Source organism: Aedes aegypti, chromosome 2 (assembly GCF_002204515.2).
Source record: "Aedes aegypti strain LVP_AGWG chromosome 2, AaegL5.0 Primary Assembly, whole genome shotgun sequence".
Taxonomy (NCBI): Eukaryota; Metazoa; Arthropoda; class Insecta; order Diptera; family Culicidae; genus Aedes; species Aedes aegypti.
In genome coordinates, this window is record NC_035108.1 from 192999046 (window position 1) to 193024346 (window position 25301).

The window sequence follows — 25301 nt, forward strand, 5'->3', positions numbered from 1 at the left end:
GATACACAACCGCCTACTGTCAAATTTTCATTCATAAAATGACCGATCAGCTGATCCGAAACGGCTCGTTAAATGAACTATTATAGAGCTGACATACTCTATATTAACCATACAGCAGCCCTATAATGCCAAAAGGGCAATCAAGCGTGCTAGTGCTTACTTGGTAATTTTACGCATAATTGACCCAAGCTGCTCCTGTGTGCGCCGGTTTGTTGGAACCGGCGTGTGAAAGAGACCACGCTATTTGCAGCGACTCGCGGTACATATACCTACTCCCTGATTTGAACGATAACTTCCAAATCTGTAAGTTGTGTCGTTCATTATGATGATTTCCCGCACTGTTGAATGGTGCTGTAGAAGAGGGGACCACACATGGCTTGTAATTTTAAGAGAAAAAAATTGCAAATGGGAAAATGCTCTTATAAACTTCTCAGCAGCGTTTAGTAAAAATAGTTAAGAATTCTTTAATCATCTATTTACCAATTGGCGTACCCCTCGTCGTTAAGTCCAAAGCTTTAGCGCCATAAGGGAAGAGCGTGAGGGAAAAAATGAAAACAACTCCTCCGCTAATCTGTCCACAGCTCGCGAGACACCCATCCAGTCAACGGGCAGGCAGCGTCACGCAGCAGCTTTCGATTACGCCTCACTAGTAAGTGTTGTGTGCTTCGAACGATCTGAGGTGTTTCCCATAGCGCCCAAAAACCGACCGGTAGACATCTTGTGACTCGTGCTATCCCAAACCGGAAAAGGTCATCAAACGAACATCTCCAGGCTCGACCTTCACTACTGCAAGAAAAGAAATCCTTCTTCCCGCAGTGGTGTCAACTATTCGGTCCAAGGAAGTAGAATCGCACTTCTGCTGCGTTCGCACCATATGGTCAGGTCATCAACGGAAGAACCACTCAAGGTCAACTTGCCATGGCGACCTGAACGCTTAATGGACTCAAGATGCTGTGTGAACTCTTCCATTGCTGAGGCGATGCTTTAGTTTATTACAACAACGGCAACGGAGCGTGCAATCTTTCGCTCGAAAGGGAGGAAGTCAGTTTATGCGAATAGTGCATCGAACGCCATCGGATTGCGGAAGACTTTGGATGACAAAAAAGTGAGGTGCGTTTTGGTGTTGTTGGTATTGTGTTGTCGCGCTCAGACACATGGAATGCATTTTCAAGAATCGGAAGTCGCTTGGAATTACCTGGGTGCGAAATGATTTGTAGGCAAATCTGGAGGCGGTCAGTTGAGTCGTTGATGCATTTAGGCATTTGTGTGTTGTATCTTCGCAGTTAGTTGTAAAGTCCCGCGCTGTGAAGCGAGTTTATTTGTGGAAGAGACTATCGAAGGCAATCGGTGAATTGTGGTATAGATAAATGGGTTAAGTGTTGATTCGATCCAGACTTTGTAACGAATGCAAATATCAGCAAACAAATCGATGCATATTTAATGCGTTAGTAGTTGACTATTGCTAGTGTAGGGCTATTGAATGTGGTAAACTGTAGATACATCTATGTGGTCGATTTAAGACAAATTAAATAGATGGAAGAGTAATTTTTATGATATATTTTGCTCAATGGCAATGAAATTGATATCGTTGCGATAGAAAATGAAATACTAATGGTACAGATATAAAATCGCTGTTTGGAGATCAAAAAACTGTTGTTAGGAAAAAGTTTTGATTTTTTGTGAATGACAAATGAAAAAAGTTATATTTTTCTAGAATGCCTTCGATGTGATTTTTGATCGTATTACTTCTATCTAGCATGAGTCCTAGATGCTTACCTTCATCTCACCAATTTAATGGAACATATATTGACAGCATAAAGAACTTTTGGTTCATGTGAGTATATTATAAGTCGAGTTTTCGGACGAAGCATTAGGAAAGTAATTCCCAACTTTTTTGAGCTGCTTAGTAGCGTAGCTAGGATGAAGCGATGGGTGCAGTTCGCACCGGGCTTTAGGTTCCTAGAGGTCCGAATGGTCATGGTGAAAACTTCTCATAGCAGTTAAAATTGAGTTTTTAGCAAACTAAAATGTACCATACCCACACAGTTACGGATCACCCACAGTGACGGATCACTTTGGCGTTCAACATCGGATAACTCGCTCAAAACATAAACGTTGACGTAAAACATATTTTTCCCATGTTATACTATTTGTCTTCTACCATTTGTAATGTTAAGCACAACATTCGACCGCTAAATAACGGTGTATTTGACAAATGTTTAGTTGGTACCACACAGCTATCATCATATGGTCGTTTTCTGTAAGAAGTGCCGTCAGCATTCATAAGCTCCCACAGGTGGTAAAATTCAAATGTTATAACATATTTTATGCTCGTTCGCTTCGATTTAGTATGAATTCATCTTTGGAAAACATTTTTCTTGATTGTTGATTCTAAATATCGAATATTAGAACTTCTAACTAGTGATCCATAATATGGATCAGGAAATGATCGTTTACCACGGTTATGGATCACTTCCAAAGAATGTAGATTTCTGCTATTTTGTGCATTGGATTCGACATTTTCAGACTATAGCACTAAGGATAAAACTAATAAAACATCAAGGTTTGTAAATTTCATTTTTTAGCAGACAAAAATGGGTGGTAAACTTGGAGTATAGCGAAAACAGTTCATGTCTCAGTTACTACAATGCAGTATCACAAAAAAAGGCCATTTTACCCTTGTTTCTAGCTCTAACACTGCTATTTTTTGCAGTAATATATGACACATTGTTAACTTTCGCTATACCATGCAATACAGATGCATTGAGTTGAAAATCTCTTGATTTTGCGCACTGATCCGTAATACGTCACATTTTGATCCATAATATGAAAATTGATCCATAATATGGTTTTCAGGAACCGATACAATTTTTAATTTTTATGCAATCCTATGTAAATATTACACTCAAAACAGTTTACTAACCAAAGTTCCAATTTGAAACGATTAGATTCGTGCTTTTATATTACAATTTTACGTTTTCCCTGTCGTTTTATTGAATTTTATAGGTTGAACTCCACACTATTTGATCCATAACTGTGGGGTCATGGTATACAGGCAATGAAAAACAGGTATAAAAAAGTATGGAAATTCTTCAAAAAAAAATGTCTACCAATTCATTTAAATCTTTCTTCAGAAATACGTACGAATACTCCTCCAGGGATCCCTACAGAAATTGTTATAAAGATTCCTCAAGCCGTTATCCTAGGAGTTCATCTTGAAATTCTTTATATTATTTTTCAAGCTAAGAAGAATTCCTTCCAAATCCTTTGGCGGTCCAATAATGGACTTACAACGAAAATTATCCCAGAAATTCTTACAGCGTTTTCTAGGAAGATTCCTTTAAAATGTTTGTATTGATTTCTTCAGTTATTGCCTTGGCGATTGTTCTAGTCAATCACGGAGTAGCAACTATGATTTGTACGGTTATCTATGCTCATGCTCATTATTCAATTATTACCTTGAGATACCTTGCAAATATTCCAAATATTCTTCCAGGAAAACGAATAAAGGTGTATTCTTGGAATGAAGCTCTCATGGCAATTTTTCTGATATACTTCCAGTTATTTTCAGAACCATTCCTTCTAAAATTCCCAAAAGATTATCCCAGGAATTGCTCCATAAATTTTTCCATGTATTATTCCTCAACATTTGTTAAAAGTAGTTCTGCCCGAGATTTTTCAGGATTGTTTTTCATGTACATATAGGGGGAGATCCCCTAGTACCGGACACTTAAGCAACTAAATTCATAATTCGTGTTACCCATTCATGATAAATATTATCATATTTTTGATAATGTATTTTAGTACCAAATTGATCGATCCTGAAAAGTGGCACCCAATACCAGACACGATCCGGAAATGCCTCGAATTCTGCAAATTTGAACATCATTGAATGTGTACACTATAGGAATAGTTTAGAATTACCAATTCAATGCATTTGCAACACTTACAAGAATAATTTTAGTTTTTCTTAGATGCCTATCAAAAACCTCTTCCATATATGATGTAGCACATTTTACGATATTGTTCTGAATGTTCATTCTTATTAATTTTATTGCATGTTTGATACCATGATCGACGGAACCCATGAAAAATGAAAGTATTTTGAGACACTGATGCAATAATTTGTCCATAATTATGGTACAAAATACATTCATACTATAAAATTAGGATTATGTTCGATCATGCTTACGTGATCCAAAGTATTTGTTCATAAGAAACATAATTACTAAATAGGCTCAACATTAAGAAAATACGTCAATCTTTTAAAGATTTTCAAACTTTTCTACTTTTTTAAAAAGGCATGCATATTTCATGGATGTGTTATTCTACGCAAACATTAGTCTACATAATAGCTTTTTTTTTCTACTAATACACCATCTTGATTGGACCATGATATCTCAATGTTTCGACTTCTTCCGGTATTGGGTGCTTTCTGGCACTGGGGGATCTCCCCCCTACGTCCAAAAAGTGCATAACTCTAAATTTGGTTGATCTTGTAATTAAAAAAAAACACCGCCCAGCATGGACGTAGCTAGGATTTTCGTCAGAGGGGGACAAGCAATCATAAAAGTACGTCCATGAATTTTGCGCAAATTGATCAGTATCTACAATACATCCACCATTTTTGTATGAAACATTAAACTATGAAGGACATCCATTCTTGTTTCTCATTCACAGTTAGCAAAGTGAAGCTTAGAAACCCTTGATTCATTTTTTTATCTGAGTAGTATGTCCATTAACGGTTTGGAAAATTCAATATTGTAAAAATTTCGAAAATTTGATTGGTAGAGAGCCTGCCCAGACAACCAAAATGAACGTATGTCGAAATCACTTGGAGGCTTTGTATGTGAAAAATTTCACTTATAAGATGTCGCGAAAAGGTCTTCTACTTACAAAAGTGGAGGCGATATACGTGCATATATTATGTGATGGATAATAGCATACAATGCGAGTGTTTAAATATTCTACCGAACTAACCTGTGATCTTATGCGACTTAACTTATGATAACAAATGGTGATTTGACAGCTGCTACGGATTGATTCGACTTACTTTGTACAAGTGCACGGGACGAAACAAAATGTACAAATGAACTCAGGAAAAAGCGATTTGTGCGAGGATACTCATCAATCTGACGAGTTTATCCACGGTGGTTTGCGAGTTTGATGTAATTAGTATGAATAAACGAGTTATTGACTGTTTAACGATAAACTTGCGACGATCGACGCGCTGCCATATTTCACATAGCGGAGGTTATTAGAACTAACTTGGAGATGATGATTTGGTGGTTATTTAGCAATTTGGAGGTTAAAATCCCTCCAAACACTAGCGATTTTGCGGTGGGATGTTGACGATTGATCACGGATAACGTTAACTTTCATGCGATTTCTGGTTGTCTGGGTGGCCAGTCACACAGGGTATACACTCTGTCCAGTTAGCTTAATACCACCTCTAATTTGGAAGCATAGTAATAAAATAAATCAAAGGAAAACGCTGATAGAAATAGAAAATCACTGTTTTCCTTTGATTTCTTGAGACTGGATGCCAAACCGAAGCGAAGAAAACCATTAAATTTCAAAGCAAGTCTATGTATCTCTTGACTTGCACAGTATCTCGTACTAGATTAAAAAGTGCTAACAAGAATATCAGTATTTTGGGAGCATATCCCAACTAACATTTAGTGCAAATGTAAACATTCTTAAAGCCCTCCTTATACGGCTTTATGCTGAGTAAAGGCGCTGTACATACGAACGAAAGCTTCTATGCGATTCTTTTACCAACAAATCTGGCGAATCTACTCATCTACTTTTAAGCTGTGTTGGCAGCTCTTATTCATATCGATCATTGCTCTATCTCGACAGCTATACGACAAGTAGCTGTGTAACATATTCGTAGCTGTGTAACATTTTGCAACTGTTGAATAATTATTACACAGCTTCGCTGTATTATCGATTAAATATTATTTTCAAGCTGTTTCACAGCTTCCGGAATTCATATCATAAGTATCTGAATTTAATGTTCCCAACGTTACCTGCCACCGCTTGGAATCGAACTCACGATCTCTGCATCCACAAGTCTCGACGCTGTCCTTGTTGCCACCACAGTCTATATCGAAAGGCAAAGAAAACACACCGTTTTGTTCTACATCGAAAACGGTTCACACAATAATTCATAATGATCGTAAAAGATGCCATAGCCACGCTTACACCACTTCATCAGACTGTAAAAGGGTGCGAAACGTCAAACGCAATGTTTACATCTAACAAGCTGAGTAGATGCGCCACAAGTTGTTGTTTTACAGCATACTGCTGTATGCTCGCTGTATAACTAACGACAAAGCGCTTCTTAAATATATATTGAGCAGCATAACAAATCATATTGTATAGAAGCAGCCGGATTGATGATGGCGAGTTTTATTCCACATCATTAGGTTGCTATCCTTTAAGGTGTTGAGTTACAGCTTAGTGAAAGCTGCAAAAGCGATAACTGACGAAATGTATTCAGCTAAGATTTGTAGCTGAAAAACGTTTGCGTTACAGCTGTATTAACGCTAATCGTTCTATTTTTGACAGCTTTCATTTTTTGCTGCGTTTGCTGCTTCAATTCAACTGTTATACAGCACAAAGCAAATAATCTTGGCTTATAGCGCTAAAATTGTTAGTTGGGATATTATTATTTTTGCTGTCCATTTAGCTAAAGACCACCACCGAAAAAGGTGCAAGAAAGTGCAGAAAAAAAAAACAAATTCAACCTGTTAATAATCGGTTACTTTGCCATTTCTGTTGATGACCTGGAACATACGGTTTGGCATACTGCTTACCATGTTTTGTAGAACACTTTTCTCAATATTTACCCAAGCCTGGCTGATTTGAGCTCACTAACACTTGCATACACTGAAACAAGCGTTGCAGTAATGAGAACCATGAACGTGTTTTTAAATTTACTATTCCAACCACAATTGAGCTATCATGAACGCTTTTTATTTGCGTTTTGTTCCCTCTCAATCCAACCGCGTCGATAGCCGAGTGGCTAGCGTTCGCGCTTGACAATCGCCAGATCCTCGGTTCGATTCTGGTCTGCAACAAGTTTTTAACCATGAAATAGTAATTTTTACTATACAAATGATGCCATGGTAAAATTGAATGCTCAAACTATTCTAAATAAATGCGAATTTAGTCTGCACAAATCAAGTGGCGTTGTGTATTTAATTTAACCCTCTGATATAGTATTTTCAACCGCAACGCTGTTCTCAGTGTACTATCTCCCTCCGGCATAAATCCTACCAACCAGAATTCCCAAAAAGATTTGGACGGGAGGACGAGAGAGCGAGCAGGTCACTTGAAATATGTCAACTTTTAACGTTCTGCCGGTAACTTACCGTATCCGACTGCCAATTCATGTTATTTTTCGTAAAGTTCAGTCGTCTCTTAATGTGAGAAGGAGTCAAGTTTGTAGCTTTCATCTTCTTGACCCTTTTGATGTGCGGACTTTTGACCAAAATCTGACGAACTGTCTCCCGACTAAGCTTCAAATTGAGTTCCTGTTTAATCTGCTTCAAGGATTTCATGGAATTCGAAGCAATTCTAACACTTTCACGTTTGTCACGAACGGTAAGCTTATGAAAGCTTGTGGAAAGATTTACGTGATTTAGTCGATTTCTTACCATATTCTGCGGAATTTTTCAAGTACGATAACACCATTTGATGGGATCGACCAATATGGAGTGATCCCTACGTTTCCTCGACGAAATGCTTCAATTTGGCTTTCTCTGAAAGAGATTTTCTCTTCGACATAATGATCGATTGCTCGAACAAAACACTTGGAACTTAAGAAAAACACGAGAAAAAAAAGTTAACTGGACACTGGAATATTTCCACAATAACAAACAAGCAAACATGAATGAATATCTGACAGTTCAGATTTATCGAGATGTTTTCACCAATACAAGCATAGTTGAGTAGGAAGGAACAAAATTGCAATATTATTTTTCAATAAATGACACAAATCGAAGTGGTCTTAAGCTAACTGGACAGAGTGTATTGTTAATTTTGCTAACGAATTTCTGCAGGCATCTCTAAAACAGTTATAAGAAGAATTCCTTCGAGGAGTCCGTCAGATTTTTTTTAAGAAAATGTCTCGGAATTCCTGTAGATTTCTTCAGAATTTGATTTAAGTTTGTGTGCTTCGTAGCCATGTGGTTAGTGTCACCAGGCATTTAGCCACATCGTGCTATGGAGTGTGCGTTCGATTCCCGCCCTGGGTGGAAAACTTTTCGTGATGAATGTTTTCCGACTGTGCCACTGGGCGTTGCATGCTAGTCCGTTGTCTAGTGTGGTGCTTCCTTCAAAGGGGAAAAAACCCACTGGAAGCATTAACGTGTCGGTGTCTTTTTTAAAAAAAGTTATCCCCCGATTACTTCTTCTATCAAAAACACAAAGCATAAATTTAGGAATTTTATATTAACATTTGTGGCAAAGATTCGTCTGTGAACTATTCCAAAGATTTCTCTAATATTTTTTTTTATTCCTCTAAGTGCTTTTTTAAGAGTCCTACAATGAAACATTCAATTTCTCAACAGGTTCTTTCGACTATTTCTTGATGCATTCCTTTAGGAATTACACTCAGGGTTTCAAGAAAACTGTCAATGTTTATTCGTTTCATTTTTCTCCTTGTATTTTTTCCGGCAATCTGCCATACATGTTCCAGAATCCTACAAAGGATTCTTCCATCGATATCTTTGGAAGAATTTCAGTAATGATTTTCCACATTTTTTCAAACTGCAATTATTATTTTAATATATTTTCAGAAATTCCTTCAGGCATTTCTGTTATTACAGCATTGATTTAAACAAATTTTTCAAGAAGCAAGAATCACAGTTGGATCTTAAAAATTCTTGCAGAGGTTCACATAAGAGCTTCTCTGCGGATTTTTTAGAAACTCCTAATAGTTATTTTCTCGGAAACACCTCATAACATTCTTTTGAACAAACTCAAAAAGATAGATAAAACATTTTCTCAAGAATTTATGAAAAGTCCATCCTTAAGTTTCTGAATTTCTTCTGAAATTCTCAAGATATTCTTTCAGGAAGTCCTTCAAGGGTTTGAACAGGATTTTTTCTAAGAATATCTCTTGCAGGAATTTATAGCATATAGGAAGTGATATCATGAGAAATTTTCTTTGGATTTTGCAAATTTATCATGGCAATGTTCTTAGAGAAATTCATAGATAATTATAATTACAGAAATTAAACCCGAAGAAAAAATCTCTAAACTAAGTATGCTATGGTATCATTAAGAGAGTTCCTATTTCAATATTTGGATGAATTCTTAAAAAAAAAGAAGGAAACTTCTGCAAGTAGTTTGTAATAAACTTTATTATAAAACCTTGAGAAAATCAAAATAAAAAATTTCTCGAAATTTTTAACTCTCGGGAATTTACAAATTTCGGAAATATCTTCATGGATGTTTGGGGAATTTTGTTAAAAAAAATAACATAACTTGAAGGAAAATTTGTAGAATAAACTCTTGGGAAAATCATAAATGGAGAGAGATATTATCATAGAGAAATTCTTTCAGGTACTATTATATCTTTTTTTATGCTTTACCTGGGGTATATGTTAGAATAGTCCGAACAGGAATGCTTGTTCGAAAAATACATAGGGAAAATTCTTTAAGTTTCCCAAGCAAACCTGAAGAATTTTGCGAAATTCTTGATGAACCCCGATCATCATTTCTGTAGAAATTACTAGGATAATATTTCGAAACTACTCTGAAAGAAATTCAAAAATAATACTTGAAGGAGTTCTCATAAAAAGATTTTTAGAAAGAACAGAAGAGAACATCTTGAGGTGATTCTTAAAATATATAATTTCTAGAACATTTCGTTTAAGCTTCACATCAGGATTGAGTAGACTCCTCGCAAGATCCACTGCGGGATGTTGATGAAACTTTCAATTGATATTCGATAAGAACTTTGGTAAAACTCTATTTTTTAGTTGGACTCTAAAAATTATTCAAAAAGATCATCATGACGCAATTTTACATAAACATGAATTCTTAGGACCATACCTACCTTGATACCTCGATGGCTACAGCGTAGCGTCACGCCATTGCCGGGCGTATTGTAGAGCTCCATCTTCGTCAGTCTTGGGCGAAACTTCAGGTCCTCTTCCACTGCGTACAGCCGTGGTCTTCTCCAAAGCCACCGACCTCTATCTGGTTCCCTGCTGAATATTATTTTCGCAATTCATTCTTCCGACATTCGCACTAAGTGACGAGCCCACTGAAGTCTGCCGTATTTTACACGCTCGATAATATTCGCATCTTTGTACACTTGATACAACTCGTGATTCATGCGTCTGCGCCACACACCATTTTCAAGTTTCCCACCGAGTATTGTCCGCAGCACTTTATGCTCGAAAAAACCGAAAGCTTTCCGGTCTGCCTCCTTCAACGTCCACGATTCGTGCCCGTAGAGAGCCACCGGAAGATCAATGTTTTATACAGGGTGAATTTTGTTTCCGTTTGCAAGCTGCGGGACCTAAGCTGGTTACGTAGTCCGTAAAAGGCCCTATTCACAGCCGCAACACGTCTTTTCACTTCGCAGGAAACGTCGTTGTCACATGTCACAAGTGTTTCAAGGTAAACAAATTCTTCAACAACTTCAAACACATCCCCATCAAACACTACCTTAGCACTACTACACCACCAAGCCTGCAACCATATACTTCGTTTTGGTAGAATTCATGGTCAGGCCTATCCTCGCTGTCTCCCTCTTCAGAGGCACGAAGGCCACTTCCACTGACATGCGATCGATTCCAATTAGGTCTATATCGTCCGCAAAGCCAAGGAGCATGTGCGACCTTGTAATAATAGTGCCATTTATCTGCACGCCAGATCTCCTAATAGCACCCTCGAGTGCAATATCGAACAGTGAATTCGAAAGTGCTTCCTGCTTCAACCCGTTCAACGTCACGAACGAGGTTGACACCTCATCTGCAATCCGAACACTTGATTTCGAACCATCCAGCGTATCACGTATCAGCCTAATTAGTTTCACCGGAAAACCATGGTCAGACATTATCTGCCAAAGCTCATTTCTTTTCACTGAGTCATACGCTGCCTTGAAATCAATAAATAGATGGTGAGTCTGCAAGTTATACTCCCGAAATTTATCTAGGATCATTCGCAAGCTAAACATCTGATCCGTTGTCGAACGGCTCTCACGAAAACCAGCTTGGTATTCACCGAAGAAGGACTCATCGAGCGGTCTCAGTCTGTTAAACAGGAAGCGGGACAGAATTTTGCACGCCGAATTCAGCAGGGTAATTCCTCTGTAATTGGCACACTCCAGTCTGTGCCCTTTCTTGTAGATTAGGCGTATGAGGCCATCCAACCAGTCGGTGGGCAATTCTTCGTCCTCCAATACCTACAGAAGTACTCAGTGGATCAACTGATAAAGCTGGTCACTTCCGTGCTTAGGAAGCTCAACCGGGATCTCGTCCTTCCCAGCAGCTTTTCAGTTCTTCAGATCGCTGATAGCTTTTTTAAGCTCTTCTATGGTCGGTGGGTCCACAGCTTGATCGTCATCATTTCCATTTTCACCGTTCAACAATTGCCGAAAGTGCTCCTTCCACCTGGCAGCCATTTCACATGGCGGGCACTGGTACGGTATTGTGCCGCGCACCATTGACCGTTGTACAAAATCTTCGCATATCATTCCGGTTCATGCTTTCTTGAGCTTCAGCTACCACACTTTCTTCGTGCTGCCTTTTCTTTCTGCGGTGGATTCGCTTTTCTTAGGCTCTCGCTGCCCTGTATCGCTCTCTGTTCTATCGAGCAAACGGCTTCTGGCGATATTCTTCATGTCTGTCACTCTTTGGCACTCTTCGCCGAACCAGTCGTTTCGTTTTCGTCGTTGATCAGTACCAATCTCTTCCCATGCCGTTGTTGTCACAACTTCGTGGAAAGGGTCTAGCAGCAGCGAAGGTAACTAGCCGCAGACTCTTATCATTGGTAACGGAATGGAGGCTTTCCGTACCAATGACGGGTCGGAAGAAATCTTCTTTCCCGATCTGCGCATTTGCGTCGCCGATGACTATCTTGACGTCTTGTTTCGGGCACTCTCCGTAGGCCTTATCCAGGCTCTCATAGAACTCATCCTTCATGTCATCGGGCTTATCGTTCGTTGGCGCATATATGCTGATCAGGCTGTAACTGAAGAACTAGCCTTTCATTTTAAACACGCAGATTCGGTCGCTTACCGATTTCCACCGAATAATTCGCTTCATCTGCTTCCCAATCACTATGAAGCCAACTCCACGTTCTGCTCTGTCACCACCGCTGTAGTAGATGTGGTACTTGAATGAAGTTTTGGCGATGGGTTCCACCGCTCGGAATTCGCGTTCTCCGGTTCACGGCCAGCGTATTTCCTGGATAGCTGCCACGTTCACGCCGACAATCCGCAGTTCACGAGCCAGGAGCCCAACACGCGCGGGTTCATTCAAAAATCTCACGTTCCAAGATCCAACTTTCCAATCGATGTCCTTTATTCGTTGCCGGGTCTGTTACCGTAAAATCAATCCATTTGCTCTACTTTTGCCTTTCTTGGTTGGTGAAGAGTCTTCGACAGGCCACCTTACCAGGGTTGCGCTACCTACATCGTGCTAGAGGAGCTGCCTCCTCGGTGCTGACACGATACAGCATTGTCCGTTTGTTCTTTACATGATGACCACGGTCATAGCCATCACAACCATCCACCTTTATCAGGGCTTTGGACCTGTAGCTCTGGTTCTCAATAGTTTCAAGTTCTTTCGGACATGCTAGCGGTGTTACGGTGTTAGGAGATACAGGAATTTAAAATGTGGGTATATTATTTTTAGCATAAAGACAGTATTTCCCAACCTGTTTGAAGTTGTGACTCCCTTGGAAGTTCAAAAAACAATCCACCGACCCCTGAAAACGGAGTGCGTGATATCTAGTTTAAAAAATCTGCCAAAGATCTCAGAATGCATCAACAGACAGTCACACGCAGGCTTTGCAGAATTCGCTCTCATTTGAGTTTAAGGTGAAGATGAATCAAAGCCAAACTTCAAATTTTCAAGAGCACGGATCTGGAGAACCAAATATCGGTTTGAGCTGAAAACTTAATCGATTGGTCAGTCGCTGGTGGTGACCAATCGATTAAGTTTTCAACTTAAACGGATGTTTGGTTCTCCAGATCCGTGCTTTTGAAAATTTGAAGTTTGGCTTCGATTCATCTTCACCTTAAAGTACGATCAAAACAAGTAAAGAACAACATCCCATCTGTTGCGGTCAACGATTATCAATGTATCGCAAGTTGTAACAAGTCTGATAAACAGGAGTAATGGACGAAAGCCCCAAAAAGAGAGCGATGACAAAACCCATTTTTTCGCTTGTTTACCGTTGGGGATAGGTGTTTTATTTTACTGGCACGATAAACAATACCCGAACTTTCAATGGCAATAGTGTCCCCCAGGTTTGGAGCTTGATTAGAGGGGTTTTATCATGCACTGCTGTCCCCCCGATCTGATCAAAGTTGTAGAAGTATACGATAAACAGTCTCTCAATATGTGATGCATATTATGATAGTTACAGAGAGCGATACGTGAGAGATTCTCTCAGGATTCAATCCCTGGTCACACGTATAATGTCAAAACTGGTACACTTACCTTACACATGGAAGGCACAATCAAGAACCATGCAAGAATTCTTCATACTTTGCAAGAAATTATGCAAGAATTCTTCATACTTTGACGAAGTCTATGGAAACTTTAGCCAGAAGTCTACCAAGTATTTATCGAAGAGTTCAACCAGGAACATTACAAAGTGATAATGCCACAGCTTTACAGAAAATCGTACAGGGCAATTACTTGTCAAATATATTAACAAATGTTTGTAGAAACAGCATCTTAGAGGATTTAAAAGATGTTCATGAGTACCTCCAAAAATCCTACTCCAAATTCGGAAAATCGCGCCAAAAACTATTCTGATAAGACAGTTAGGAATCCAACCTTAGAAACTGCTATGAGCATTTTAGGAGGCTTTCCAATGAGCTTCTTAGGAAGCAATCAGGATAAAAAAATCATTGTGATTTGTGAAATTTCTCAATTCAATACGCTGAAAGCCCTACTTGTATTTCCTCTTCTTAAAAACTTTTCTACTCTAGTCAACTTTGTAGCCAACTGGTTACTCACGCTGATTTTGAATCTGATCATGCCCCTGTTACATTTCAAATATCTCACGAAGCGATACTCAATCCTATCAGCTTCACTTTGAAATATTGTCGAGCCGATTGGAATATATATGAAACATATATCGATATTATTCTTGATGTTAACATTTCTTTGCAAAGGGGTCTTGCATAAATTATGTCACGTTCCAAGGGGGGAGGGGTCGAGCCAAGTATGACAAGCCTTACAAAATTTTCGGAGGACTCATACAAAAAGGGTGACAAAGGGAGGGGGAGGGGGTCGAAAAAGTTGAAATTTAGCGTGACATAATTTGTGTACCATCCCAAACAAAACTTGATATTGGCAATGCTCTCGAGACTTTAACTAATTTCATTGTTGGAGCAAGAGGCATTGCAATGCAATACGTAAATGTGAAGTAAAATTCGAATCCGTGATTATAGACAATGATCTTAAACTCTTGATCCGTCCTAAAAATGTGAGGTAAAGTCAATTTCAACGCACTCGCGATCCTGCTATGAAAATTATATGGCAGGATCAGCAAAAATAAATTTTAAAACGGTTTTCTCAATTAGGAAACAAAAATTTAAAAAATAAAATTTTTCAATTGGACCCTGGCTGGTCATTTCGAAATAATATAAAATTATTAACAAACCTCAGAAGCCAATTCCGGCCTTGAAAGAGGAAAACGGATTACGAAAAATTTCAAAAGCTTGCTGTTGTGGGGGTGGGATCGTCCAAGATCTATATAGCAAACCGCGTTTGTGCTGTCGGTTAGCTTTTAGCTAAAATAGTATTTTATTAGATTAATATTTCATTATTTTTACTACTACTTACAAAGTTTGGTGACCTTTCGATTTCACGGATCGTATCGCGACTCTATCGGTACCAAATTTAGGGTGCACTGTATGAATTGGCAAATTTTAGGTTACATTATTAATATTTAGGTTTAATGTACTTACAATTCTGATTTCAATATACTTCTATCCGTAATTAATTAAGTTAATCGGTTTCCACGACTGCAAACTACGCTGACGCTTGTAAATAGTATTTTTATCTAGATTTAAGTGAATATGTGTGAATAACGAATTCTCAAAGTACTAATAATAAGTAATGCATGATACCTTCGCAATCTATCGTACTTAGATGTAATTAAGTTTTAGGATAATTACTCACTTTGTATTAATAATATAGGTAAGATAATTCAAACATAACTTTGTCTTTATATTTAATTTAGCTAGGATATTTTTCTAATTCAATCCGCTCGTAATCGTAATACCACTTGCCAAAAAGCTTTATCATTGTTTTTGTCCTTCTCCGTTTCTCCAACTTCAATGACGTTCCATACGCTCAATCACTGACAATCGTTGAACCGTATACACCTAAGACCAACCAACTAGTCGGCCACAGTTGACTCAAAACGGGGGGTCTCGTCGTGACATCCCCCCTCCCGTGAACCCTGGTCCAAGTTCTGTTGCTCAGGAACTCTCGGTATGGGTTCATAATCCTTTCGCACGTCGAGAACCGCTAGCTTCACTGCTGGTCGCCGTAGAACTCCCGATGCTGTCCGCACAAGAGCTTGACGCACCCTTCCGTCGCGTCCAGGGATCACCGTTTCTATACGTCCTCTCACCCACTGGTCCCTTGCCGTTCCGCCAACCACCAGCACCAGGTCGCCTACAGCTATGTTCGGGCTTTCTTCAAACCACTTCCCTTGACGAGTGATCACTGGAAGATACTCTTTCAACCATCTAGCCCAAAATACTTGCGTAATGGATTGCGCGAGCCTCCAACCGCTCCGTAGCACCGCAGGGTTTTCTATTGGATCAAAGGGTGCCACTTTGTCCCCACTCGAAGATCCCAAAAGAAAATGATTTGGGGTGAGGGATTCTTGGTCAGCCGATTCGAGGGGTATATAAGTGAGAGGACGAGCATTGATTAGGGCCTCTGCTTCTAGTAGGGCGGTTTCTAGAACCTCGTCATCTGGAATGCGGGATGCCTCCGCCACCGACCCTAACGCTACTTTGACCGACCGGACAAGGCGCTCCCAGGCGCCTCCCATATGTGGTGCTGCTGGTGGGATGAAGCGCCACTGGGTTTTTGAACTCGTGAACTTTGCCGCTAACGAGTTGTTCCGAGCCTCTGTCTTCTCCTTTTCTAGCTGATTACTGGCGCCTTGAAAACACGTTCCGTTGTCGGTATAAAATTCTGCGGGTGGGCCACGGCGTGCAATGAAGCGCCGTACTGCCATAATGCAGGATTCGGTGGATAGGCTGTGGACTAGTTCCAAGTGTACAGCTCGGATGGTGAGACAGGTGAAGAGAGCAACCCATCTTTTCACCTGACTGCGGCCGACTCTGACCAATACAGGCCCAAAATAATCTAGTCCAACAAATGTGAAAGGACGTACGAAGGGTTGTAGCCGCGACGCAGGAAGTGGTGCCATCGCCGGCGGGTTAGGGGTGGCTCTTGAAACTCTACATATCATACAATTCTTGGAAACCTTTTGAATCAATGCTCGTAATTTGGCGATTTCGAACCGTTGACGCATTTCGTTGACGACAGTTTCTCTGTTGGCGTGGCGGAATCGGCAGTGGTACCAGTCTGTAAGAAGAAACGTGATTAAATGTTGCCTGGGAAGAATCGCTGGGTACTTAGCTTCGGCTGAAGCGAAACTTGCAGCTCCGATTCTTCCGCGCATCCGCAGCACACCGCGTTCATCTAGGAAGGGCCAATTTTTATAGATTGTACTGGCCTTAGAAACGCGTCCCGGTCGAGCATTTTGAAGTCCTTGAGAGTCCGAGAGGGTGGCGATTTCTTCAGGAAACGCCTCTGCTTGGGCTACTTTCCAGAGCATTTCTTCTGCGCACTTCAGTTCGTCTTGTTGAAGTTCTCCTAACTGCAACGTGGAACCTTTACATTTACGCCGCAGATTTTGGACATATCGCACTACAAAGGCCATAGATCGTAGCATTTTTGTCCATTTACTGAACCGTGAAGCGTCAATCATTGGGTACATCGAGAAGTGGACGTGGATGGAACGAAGTTCTTCGGTCGTTGGAGTAATTTTCTTTTGTTGCGGCCAGTGCTCTTCCGACTTACGAAGAAAGGAAGGGCCGCGGAACCACGGGCTGTCGTAGGAAAGATCTGGAATATTCTTCCACTTAGTGGCAATATCCGCTGTGTTTACACCGGAAGGAATCCATCTCCATTCGTTGGCGTTGGTGGTCGTTAGAATTTCACCAACTCGTACAGCGACGAATTTATTGTATCTGCGATGTTCGGATCGTATCCAGGCTAGCACTGTACTGGAATCACTCCAGAGGAACCTGCGGTTAATGGGATACGCATGATAACCTTGGATGGTGTCCAGTAGGCGGCTTCCTAAGATCGCAGCGTTTAGCTCCAGGCGCGGGATGGACAACGCCTTTAACGGCGCTACTTTGGTTTTGGCACCAATCAGCACCACCTGAACGCCGCTTTCAGTTTCCAATCGATAGTAAGCGACATATGCATATGCAGAATCGCTGGCGTCGACCAGCACGTGGAGCTCGAGTCGATCGAAATCTGCAGGGAATGGGGGTTGAAAATAGCATCGTGGAATACGTATATTATCTAACTGCGGAAAGTAGCGTATCCACTGCTGCCAACGGAGAAAAAGTTCTTCACCTATTTTGTCGTCCCAATCGATACCTGATGCCCAGATGTCCTGCATTAGCACCTTACCATGCACCAGGAAGTATGCAACGAAACCAAGAGGGTCAAACAGGCTCATCACCACCCTAAGCACTTCCCGCTTCGTTGGAACGTGGTTGTCGTCGAGAATTGGCATCAGGTCGTTTCGCATAGCCAAGGTATAAGTGAAAACATCGTCGGTAGGAATCCACTTCATTCCGAGCACTGATTCTGTTGTTTCTGCCCGTACGAGGGCGAATTCTTTAGACGTATTCGTTTCGATGTCCCCAGTTCGCCGGAGGACTTCGTCCTTATTGGAGAGAAAATTGCGGATTTCGAATCCGCCCCTGGAGTGAACAAACTTGACGTCCCTTACGATCTGAACAGCCTCGTCCACCGTTCTGAAGCTGTCCAAGTAATCGTCGACATAATGGTGTTCTATAATTGCAGTCGCCGCCCTTGGGTAGTGTAAAGCATGTTGTTCAGCGTTCACGTTCTTGACGTACTGAGCTGACGAAGGAGAACAGGTCGATCCGAACATTGTGACGTTGACAGCATATATTTGCACCGGATCTTGAGGATGATCGCGGAACAAGAACATTTGCGCATTTCGATCACTTGCTTGTAGCCCTATTTGAAGGAACATCTCCCTTATATCTCCGGAAACCGCCACCGGATACAAACGGAAACCACTGAGAACTCGCGGCAAAGGCGTTAGAAGATCTGGGCCTTTTATCAAGTGTGAGTTGAACGATACTCCATCAACTTTCGCTGCCGCATCCCAGATAATTCTTAATTTCCCAGGTTTTTTCGGGTTTACGACAACTCCCAGGGGAAGAAACCAGCTTTTCCGGTGATCGAAGGTGGATTGCTCTTCTTTGCTAACCTTGCGAATGTAGCCCTTTTTCTCAAATTCAATTATGTGCTCTCGTACTCGCTGCATCATCAACGGGTCTCGCTGCAGCTTCTTCTCCAAGGTTTTCATCCGCCGAAGTGCCATTGGATACGTGTCTGGAAATTCTCGGTCATCAGTTTTCCACAGAAGGCCTGTTTCAAATCCTTTTGCAGTTCGTCGCGTCGTTTCTTCAAGCAACTGTCTTGGTCGTTTATCTTCCTCGGACTCTAGCTTTTCGGTCGGAGCAACAACCCCACAGTTCTCGAATGCAAAGTAGTCTCGCAACTGTACGTTGAGCAAGTCGTCGGAGGACGGCTGTGCGGCAGTGTGAAAGTTGACTCTAACTCTTGGTACGGGGTTTGTAGACGAACTACCATAGATTCCCCATCCCAAACGGCATTTGGCTGCAATAAGATCGTATGGTCCTCCTTCACGCAACTTTAGCGGTACTCCAAGTCGAAGATTGTCTAAACCAATGAGCAGTTTTGGTTGCACGAGATCATAATCTTCCACCGGCAGGCCTTTGAGATGAGGGAAACGGACGCACAGTTCTCGGTAGTTCAGGCTTTGGGTTGGTAGTAGCAAGCAGCTAACTGTGCGTGCATGACGAAGATCATAACGTGTACCACTATTTTTTCCTGCTATTTGCAGGCTGACTTCCTGAGATTTTGATTCATCGCGTTTTATATCCCCCGTCCACTGGAGCGTGAGAGGCCTTGTCGGACCGGTAACGCCGAGCTCCTTCGCGACTTTCTCCTCCAACATCGTAATTTGTGATCCTTCATCAATGAACGCGAAGATCGTCACACTTTTCCCCTTTCCGTGGAGGACTACGGGTAACACTCGAAAGAGTGTCCGATATTCTTCAGATGAAGTCTGGCTCAACGATACGTTCACCGAGTGCGAAGAACTGGGAGGAGTAGACGGCGAATGAAGAAGCGTGTGGTGTTTCAAGTGGCATCCTTCGCTACCACAACCTTGCCAAGATTTACATGGCCACTTTCCGTTGTTGTTCAGGCACGTTCTGCACAAACCTTTGTTTTGCACTAACTTCCATCGGTTATCTACAGTCAACTGCTTGCACTTCGAGCATTCTGCCACCCTGTGGCCTTCGCGATCGCAAATCGCACACGGCTTCGGTGCTTTGCGGCTACCGCTGTTGGCTAGCTTGAAGGTTGATTTTTCTTCGGTGGAATGCGTCTGTATTCTGACTCTTTCTTTCGCTCGCTGATGTTTACCGTCGTTTAAGTCTTTGAACAACCCTGGAAGTTCAAAACTAACCTCACTGGCTGCCTTTACCAGTTTGGACATGAACTCACCGAACAGCACAATTGTAGCCCGCGGTTGTTGACCTTTGAAGACGGCCCAATCCATTCTCATTGGCCCTGGAAGCTTTTCTACTAGTTCCTGTAGAAGCATCGGGTTTGAAAGATGTTCTCCTTGTTGCGCAGCTAGCAGATGATCAACGAAGTTTTGGACTACCAGTCCGAATTCGAGTATCGTTTCCGGCCGATCGTGTCTGGGTCCAGGAGTCTTTCTTATCTTCTCGTGGAGCGAACGAATCAATAGTTCTGGACGTCCATAGAGCGTTCGCAATGTCTCAATTACGTGCGGCACGTTGGCTGGAAGCAAAAGCCTGCTTCGAACCGCCTCTCGAGCATGGCCTGTGAGGCATCGTTGTAGACGAACCAAATTCTCTGCGTTTGAAAACCCGCATGCAGCTGTAGATTGTTCAAAGGAGGTAATGAACATCGGCCAGTCGGTAGGGTTTCCGTTGAACGATGGCAGATCTTTACCAACAACCTGACGCGCGGCTATCTTTTGAGAGTTTAAAACGCCATCATCCAAAACCGTTTCTAGGGGATTGCGTACTGCACCGGAAATGACTCCTTCTCGAGTAGCGTCAAAGTTCGGAAGAGAGTTCCGATATGGAAATGGTAGTTCCGTAGCAGGGGTGAGTAAGCGATGGGAGAACGATTTGGGTCCCGGTACTGGCTCATGTTGTACGGGCGTGCTCCACACTGGAGCTTGTTGATGCATTTGTCTGATCTGATCACCAGAATCGGAAGGCGGTAGTCCAACGTGATGGTTCACCGCTGGAATAGAATATGTCTTAACGAAGTTTGGAGGCTTTGCAGGAGAAAACGATCGAGGATCACGTAGAGGGTGCGACGATGCGATGTATTGCTGGAATGGCTCTTTTACCGTTACCGAATGGACTTCTCGAGGAATTACAGTTCTCGGAAGTGGGAGCTTCTCATCAATTACGGGTGCTGCTTGAGCCCGAAGCCCCGGTCGAAATGTGTCCAAAGGCCGAATATTCCTTGCTTCTTGGTACGAGGGTTGTAATGGAAAGTCATGCGTTTGGGACGAACGCACTCCGGTTTGCAAAGGTTGTGCCATGGCATTTGAGACCTCTCCCTGTTGTTCGTTTGGGGCCGGGAGAAGGGGATCACTTGGCGCCCCTGTAATGTTCTCCTCGGTCATCCCTCCCTGTGGATGAGCTGTCAACCATTTTGATACCTTTTCAACCGAACTTGTCGTAGACTCCAGCACACTTCCACGCTCGGATATCTGCAAAAGAATATCGTTCCTTTTCTCCAATGACTCTCGACGGATCGATTGCTGCTTCGCCAGTCGCTCCCTACTTGCTTCTAGTGCTCGCTGTCGTAATCGGGCTTCTTCCTCCAACAATTTCTTCTTCTCAGCTAACTGTTTTTTCTCCTCTTCAAGCTCGAGATGCTTGAGTTCTTGTTCCTCCTCTAGCTCCTTCTGCTTCATCCGGGCTTCTTCCTCTGCCAATTCCAGTTGCGCTTTTACGACAGACGATCGGGAACTAAAACTACGGACTGACGATATTTTGCTGCCCTTTTGGGAAAGAGCGCCTCCCACAGACGGGTTAGTGAGCTGATTACCTTTCGTTTTTGACCTCAATACTCGTTGGGTACCAGTGGCTCCCGTTCCACACTGCTTACAAATGAAAGGACGACTTCGACTAGCTTCGCTAATTCCAGCGCATCGAAAGTGCTCCCATTGGCGACACTGGTCACAGATGATCATATGAGCGTCCGCGGAGTCCGTTTCGTGGCACGTCTTGCACTGGTACATCGATTGGTCGTGATGTCCTGTCATATCGATTACCCACGTACAAACTTTCTAAAAGATTGTTGTGGGGGTGGGATCGTCCAAGATCTATATAGCAAACCGCGTTTGTGCTGTCGGTTAGCTTTTAGCTAAAATAGTATTTTATTAGATTAATATTTCATTATTTTTACTACTACTTACAAAGTTTGGTGACCTTTCGATTTCACGGATCGTATCGCGACTCTATCGGTACCGAATTTAGGGTGCACTGTATGAATTGGCAAATTTTAGGTTACATTATTAATATTTAGGTTTAATGTACTTACAATTCTGATTTCAATATACTTCTATCCGTAATTAATTAAGTTAATCGGTTTCCACGACTGCAAACTACGCTGACGCTTGTAAATAGTATTTTTATCTAGATTTAAGTGAATATGTGTGAATAACGAATTCTAAAAGTACTAATAATAAGTAATGCATGATACCTTCGCAATCTATCGTACTTAGATGTAATTAAGTTTTAGGATAATTACTCACTTTGTATTAATAATATAGGTAAGATAATTCAAACATAACTTTGTCTTTATATTTAATTTAGCTAGGATATTTTTCTAATTCAATCCGCTCGTAATCGTAATACCACTTGCCAAAAAGCTTTATCATTGTTTTTGTCCTTCTCCGTTTCTCCAACTTCAATGACGTTCCATACGCTCAATCACTGACAATCGTTGAACCGTATACACCTAAGACCAACCAACTAGTCGGCCACAGTTGACTCAAAACGGGGGGTCTCGTCGTGACACTTGCTATGCAGTTTGAATGCGCACACAATTTCAATTTCGGACTCACTAATTCAATTAAAAATCAAGTTACTCAGGGTTTCGAAGGCATTCTTAATCAAGAGAACGTTTTCAAAAATCCTGTTAGACTAATTTGGAGGAAGTAAAAACTGTTATTAAAAAAAAAAAAAAAAAAAAAAAACGGCGATGATGGAATTTTTTACATCCTCATCAAGAAACTTTCAGAGAGTAGCTTATCAACAAATGTTTTTAGTGCCTGACAGATGCCAATTTTAAAACCGGACAAAAATCCTGCAGAAGCTTCCAGCTATCGTCCAGTCAGCTTGCTTTCCTCCATCAGTAAACTTTTTCAAAAGGTCATTTTGGACAGAATCATGGTCCATATCTATCTATCGATGGTCCATCTAAATTGAATTTTTGCCTATGAACAATTCGGTCCTAACGCCAAGACGAAGCAAAATGTTCATCACTGGTTTGATGTTTTTTAAGTATGAGTTCGTCATGTGTGTGCAAGAAATCTTGAAGATGTGTAAAGTGGAAAAAAATATCGAAAATTACTATGAATTAGGCCAAACAAGCTATGCCCACATTCAAAACGACTTGCGACGGAGCATTCTAATCACGTTTATGATTTTATTTAAAATAATCGTTAACCATCAGCTTCGAAGATGTCCTTCCTACGCAACATCCGCAACAATCTAACGAACAATGGCCACACTGGCAGTCATCGAAATACTAAACCAACCAAACCAGCCCGAAGTATAATTAGCGAGCGGAATACGTTGGGACGCGCCGGAAACGACTCCGAGAGGGAACGCTACGACAACGGGAACTACGGAACTGTACGAAGAGAAAGCGGACCAGGCCGAAGAGGAAGCAACTCGGCAACTCTAAAGCGGGATTCAAAATATGGGAAAGAATCTCCGGCACCAATTATTGTCTACGTGGATAAATACGAAACGGCAACCAGCAAGCCGGCTGGTATACTGAGGAAAAATACATTTACTAAGGGTGATCATGAGGACAGTCGACGATCTACAAACGCGATTAGTCGGAGCGATACGTTTACAGTCAATGAATCTGAAGACGAAAAAAACAGAACAAGTACCTACACGAAGAAGAAGAATAAAGGTAAATTGAGGAACATTTGTAAGGAATTGAACTAAATCGATTATCTTTTTATTTCTAGATAAATCTCCGGAAAACGATTCTGAACAGTTGTACCTAAATAACAAGAATTTTACTTCTGAGGATAACATTCCAGTTGTTGTCGATACTCGTACGTTTCGTAAAAAATCGTTGAAATCATCGAAACCGGTGCAGAAGGTGGAAAGTTTTATCAAAAGATTCGAAAAGAACTTTTTTAAGCATGACTCTAAGAAAAACGTACGGAAGGATTCAAATTCTTCTAATGGAACATACGTGCCACAGTTCAGGGATATTGGTATTAACTGCAAGTTGGACGATGAAGATAAACTGAAGACTATTACTAGAAAGAAGAGGACTGAATCGAGAAATTCATTACTGGAAACGGCAAATCCAGAACACAGTTCTTCATCTCATGTGAGCTATAGGGAAAGCAGTTCGACTCCTCAGCATAAAAATCGGGCTCGGAGTGCTTCTCCTGTCAAAAGATATTCTACGTATGATCGCAAGGAATCGCGACAAATTCGGAATGATCCTCCCGCTGCTCAAGAAAGATCACATAAAACTCGTGATCGCAGCTCCTCTCCGTTTGAAACGATTGAACTGAAGTCAAAATCAGCAGATGACAGCTATCTTAAGGCCCGACAGAAAGAGATCGAAATGGGGTACAGCACGATCAACAAGAAAGTTCAAAGCCGTAGCCCAGACAGGAACAAGTCCATTCTTGTTAATACAAGTCGGACCGAGCGACATGAACCGAATCGTGGTCGCAGCTACACAGTCACCACCAGCACTCACCGGGTAGAATTCGATCGACCTTCTCAGTTCCGCTCCGACACCTACAACACCCTCAAAGAAGAGTACGAACAAGCAAACCGTAAGCCAGTGGGCATAGCTAGTCCACGTCTAAGTTCAGATCGCCCGGCAAAGCCGGATCCACCCCAGCCTTTTTCCAAGCCAGCCCGCAGGGATTCCACTGAGTTACCGAAGTACACCTTCGGTACCAATCTCAAGGAGCGCCGAAGTCGCTTCCAGCAGTTTCAAAAGTCATTCAAAAAGATGGACGAAGACTGTAGCGAAGTAACTGTTCAGCAGAGCTTTTTCGTTCCAATCTGAGCCTTATCCAAGTAGGAAGACTTCAACCACTAAAGACTTGCTAATTTATACGCTTTCTTCCTGTATAAGATCCGGTTGTCTACTAATTAAAGCTACCAACTATTCGAAAAAAAAAAGAAATAAAATTCCATTCAGGCATGTTCTCTACCGGAGGAAGAGAGTTTAACTCATTGTGATCCGAAAGGCCCCGACTCAGGTGATGTCATTCAGCACGCAGTTCAACTGGACGAAGCACCGCCAATGCTCCAGATTCCCTATATGGAGAGCCTCGCTGCTGATTCAAAATTGATTTCAATGGATGACGGCATCGGTGAAACGGTGACGAAGAACACGATTCCAGACGACCGGCGGTAGGACCATTAATAAATGCGC

At 41.6% G+C, this 25301-nt stretch overlaps 1 protein-coding gene across 1 annotated transcript; it reads left to right on the plus strand.

Moving 5' to 3' along the window:
• The first annotated feature begins 585 nt into the window (after positions 1 to 585).
• Positions 586 to 25081, plus strand: LOC5575474. Its single transcript, XM_001661941.2, has 3 exons — positions 586 to 649; positions 23328 to 23798; positions 23857 to 25081. Exons 2-3 carry the CDS (start codon positions 23336 to 23338, stop codon positions 24927 to 24929), a joined length of 1536 nt encoding a protein of 511 aa, XP_001661991.2. The 5' UTR covers positions 586 to 649; positions 23328 to 23335; the 3' UTR covers positions 24930 to 25081.
• Positions 25082 to 25301: the final 220 nt, after the last annotated feature.

Excerpts from the sequence above, each read along its gene's own strand:
- LOC5575474 (XM_001661941.2), top strand. The coding sequence starts at position 23,336 with ATGTCCTTCCTACGCAACATCCGCAACAATCTAACGAACAATGGCCAC. Across the intron at positions 23,799-23,856 it reads CACGAAGAAGAAGAATAAAG|ATAAATCTCCGGAAAACGAT; the intron begins GTAAATTGAGGA and ends TTTTATTTCTAG.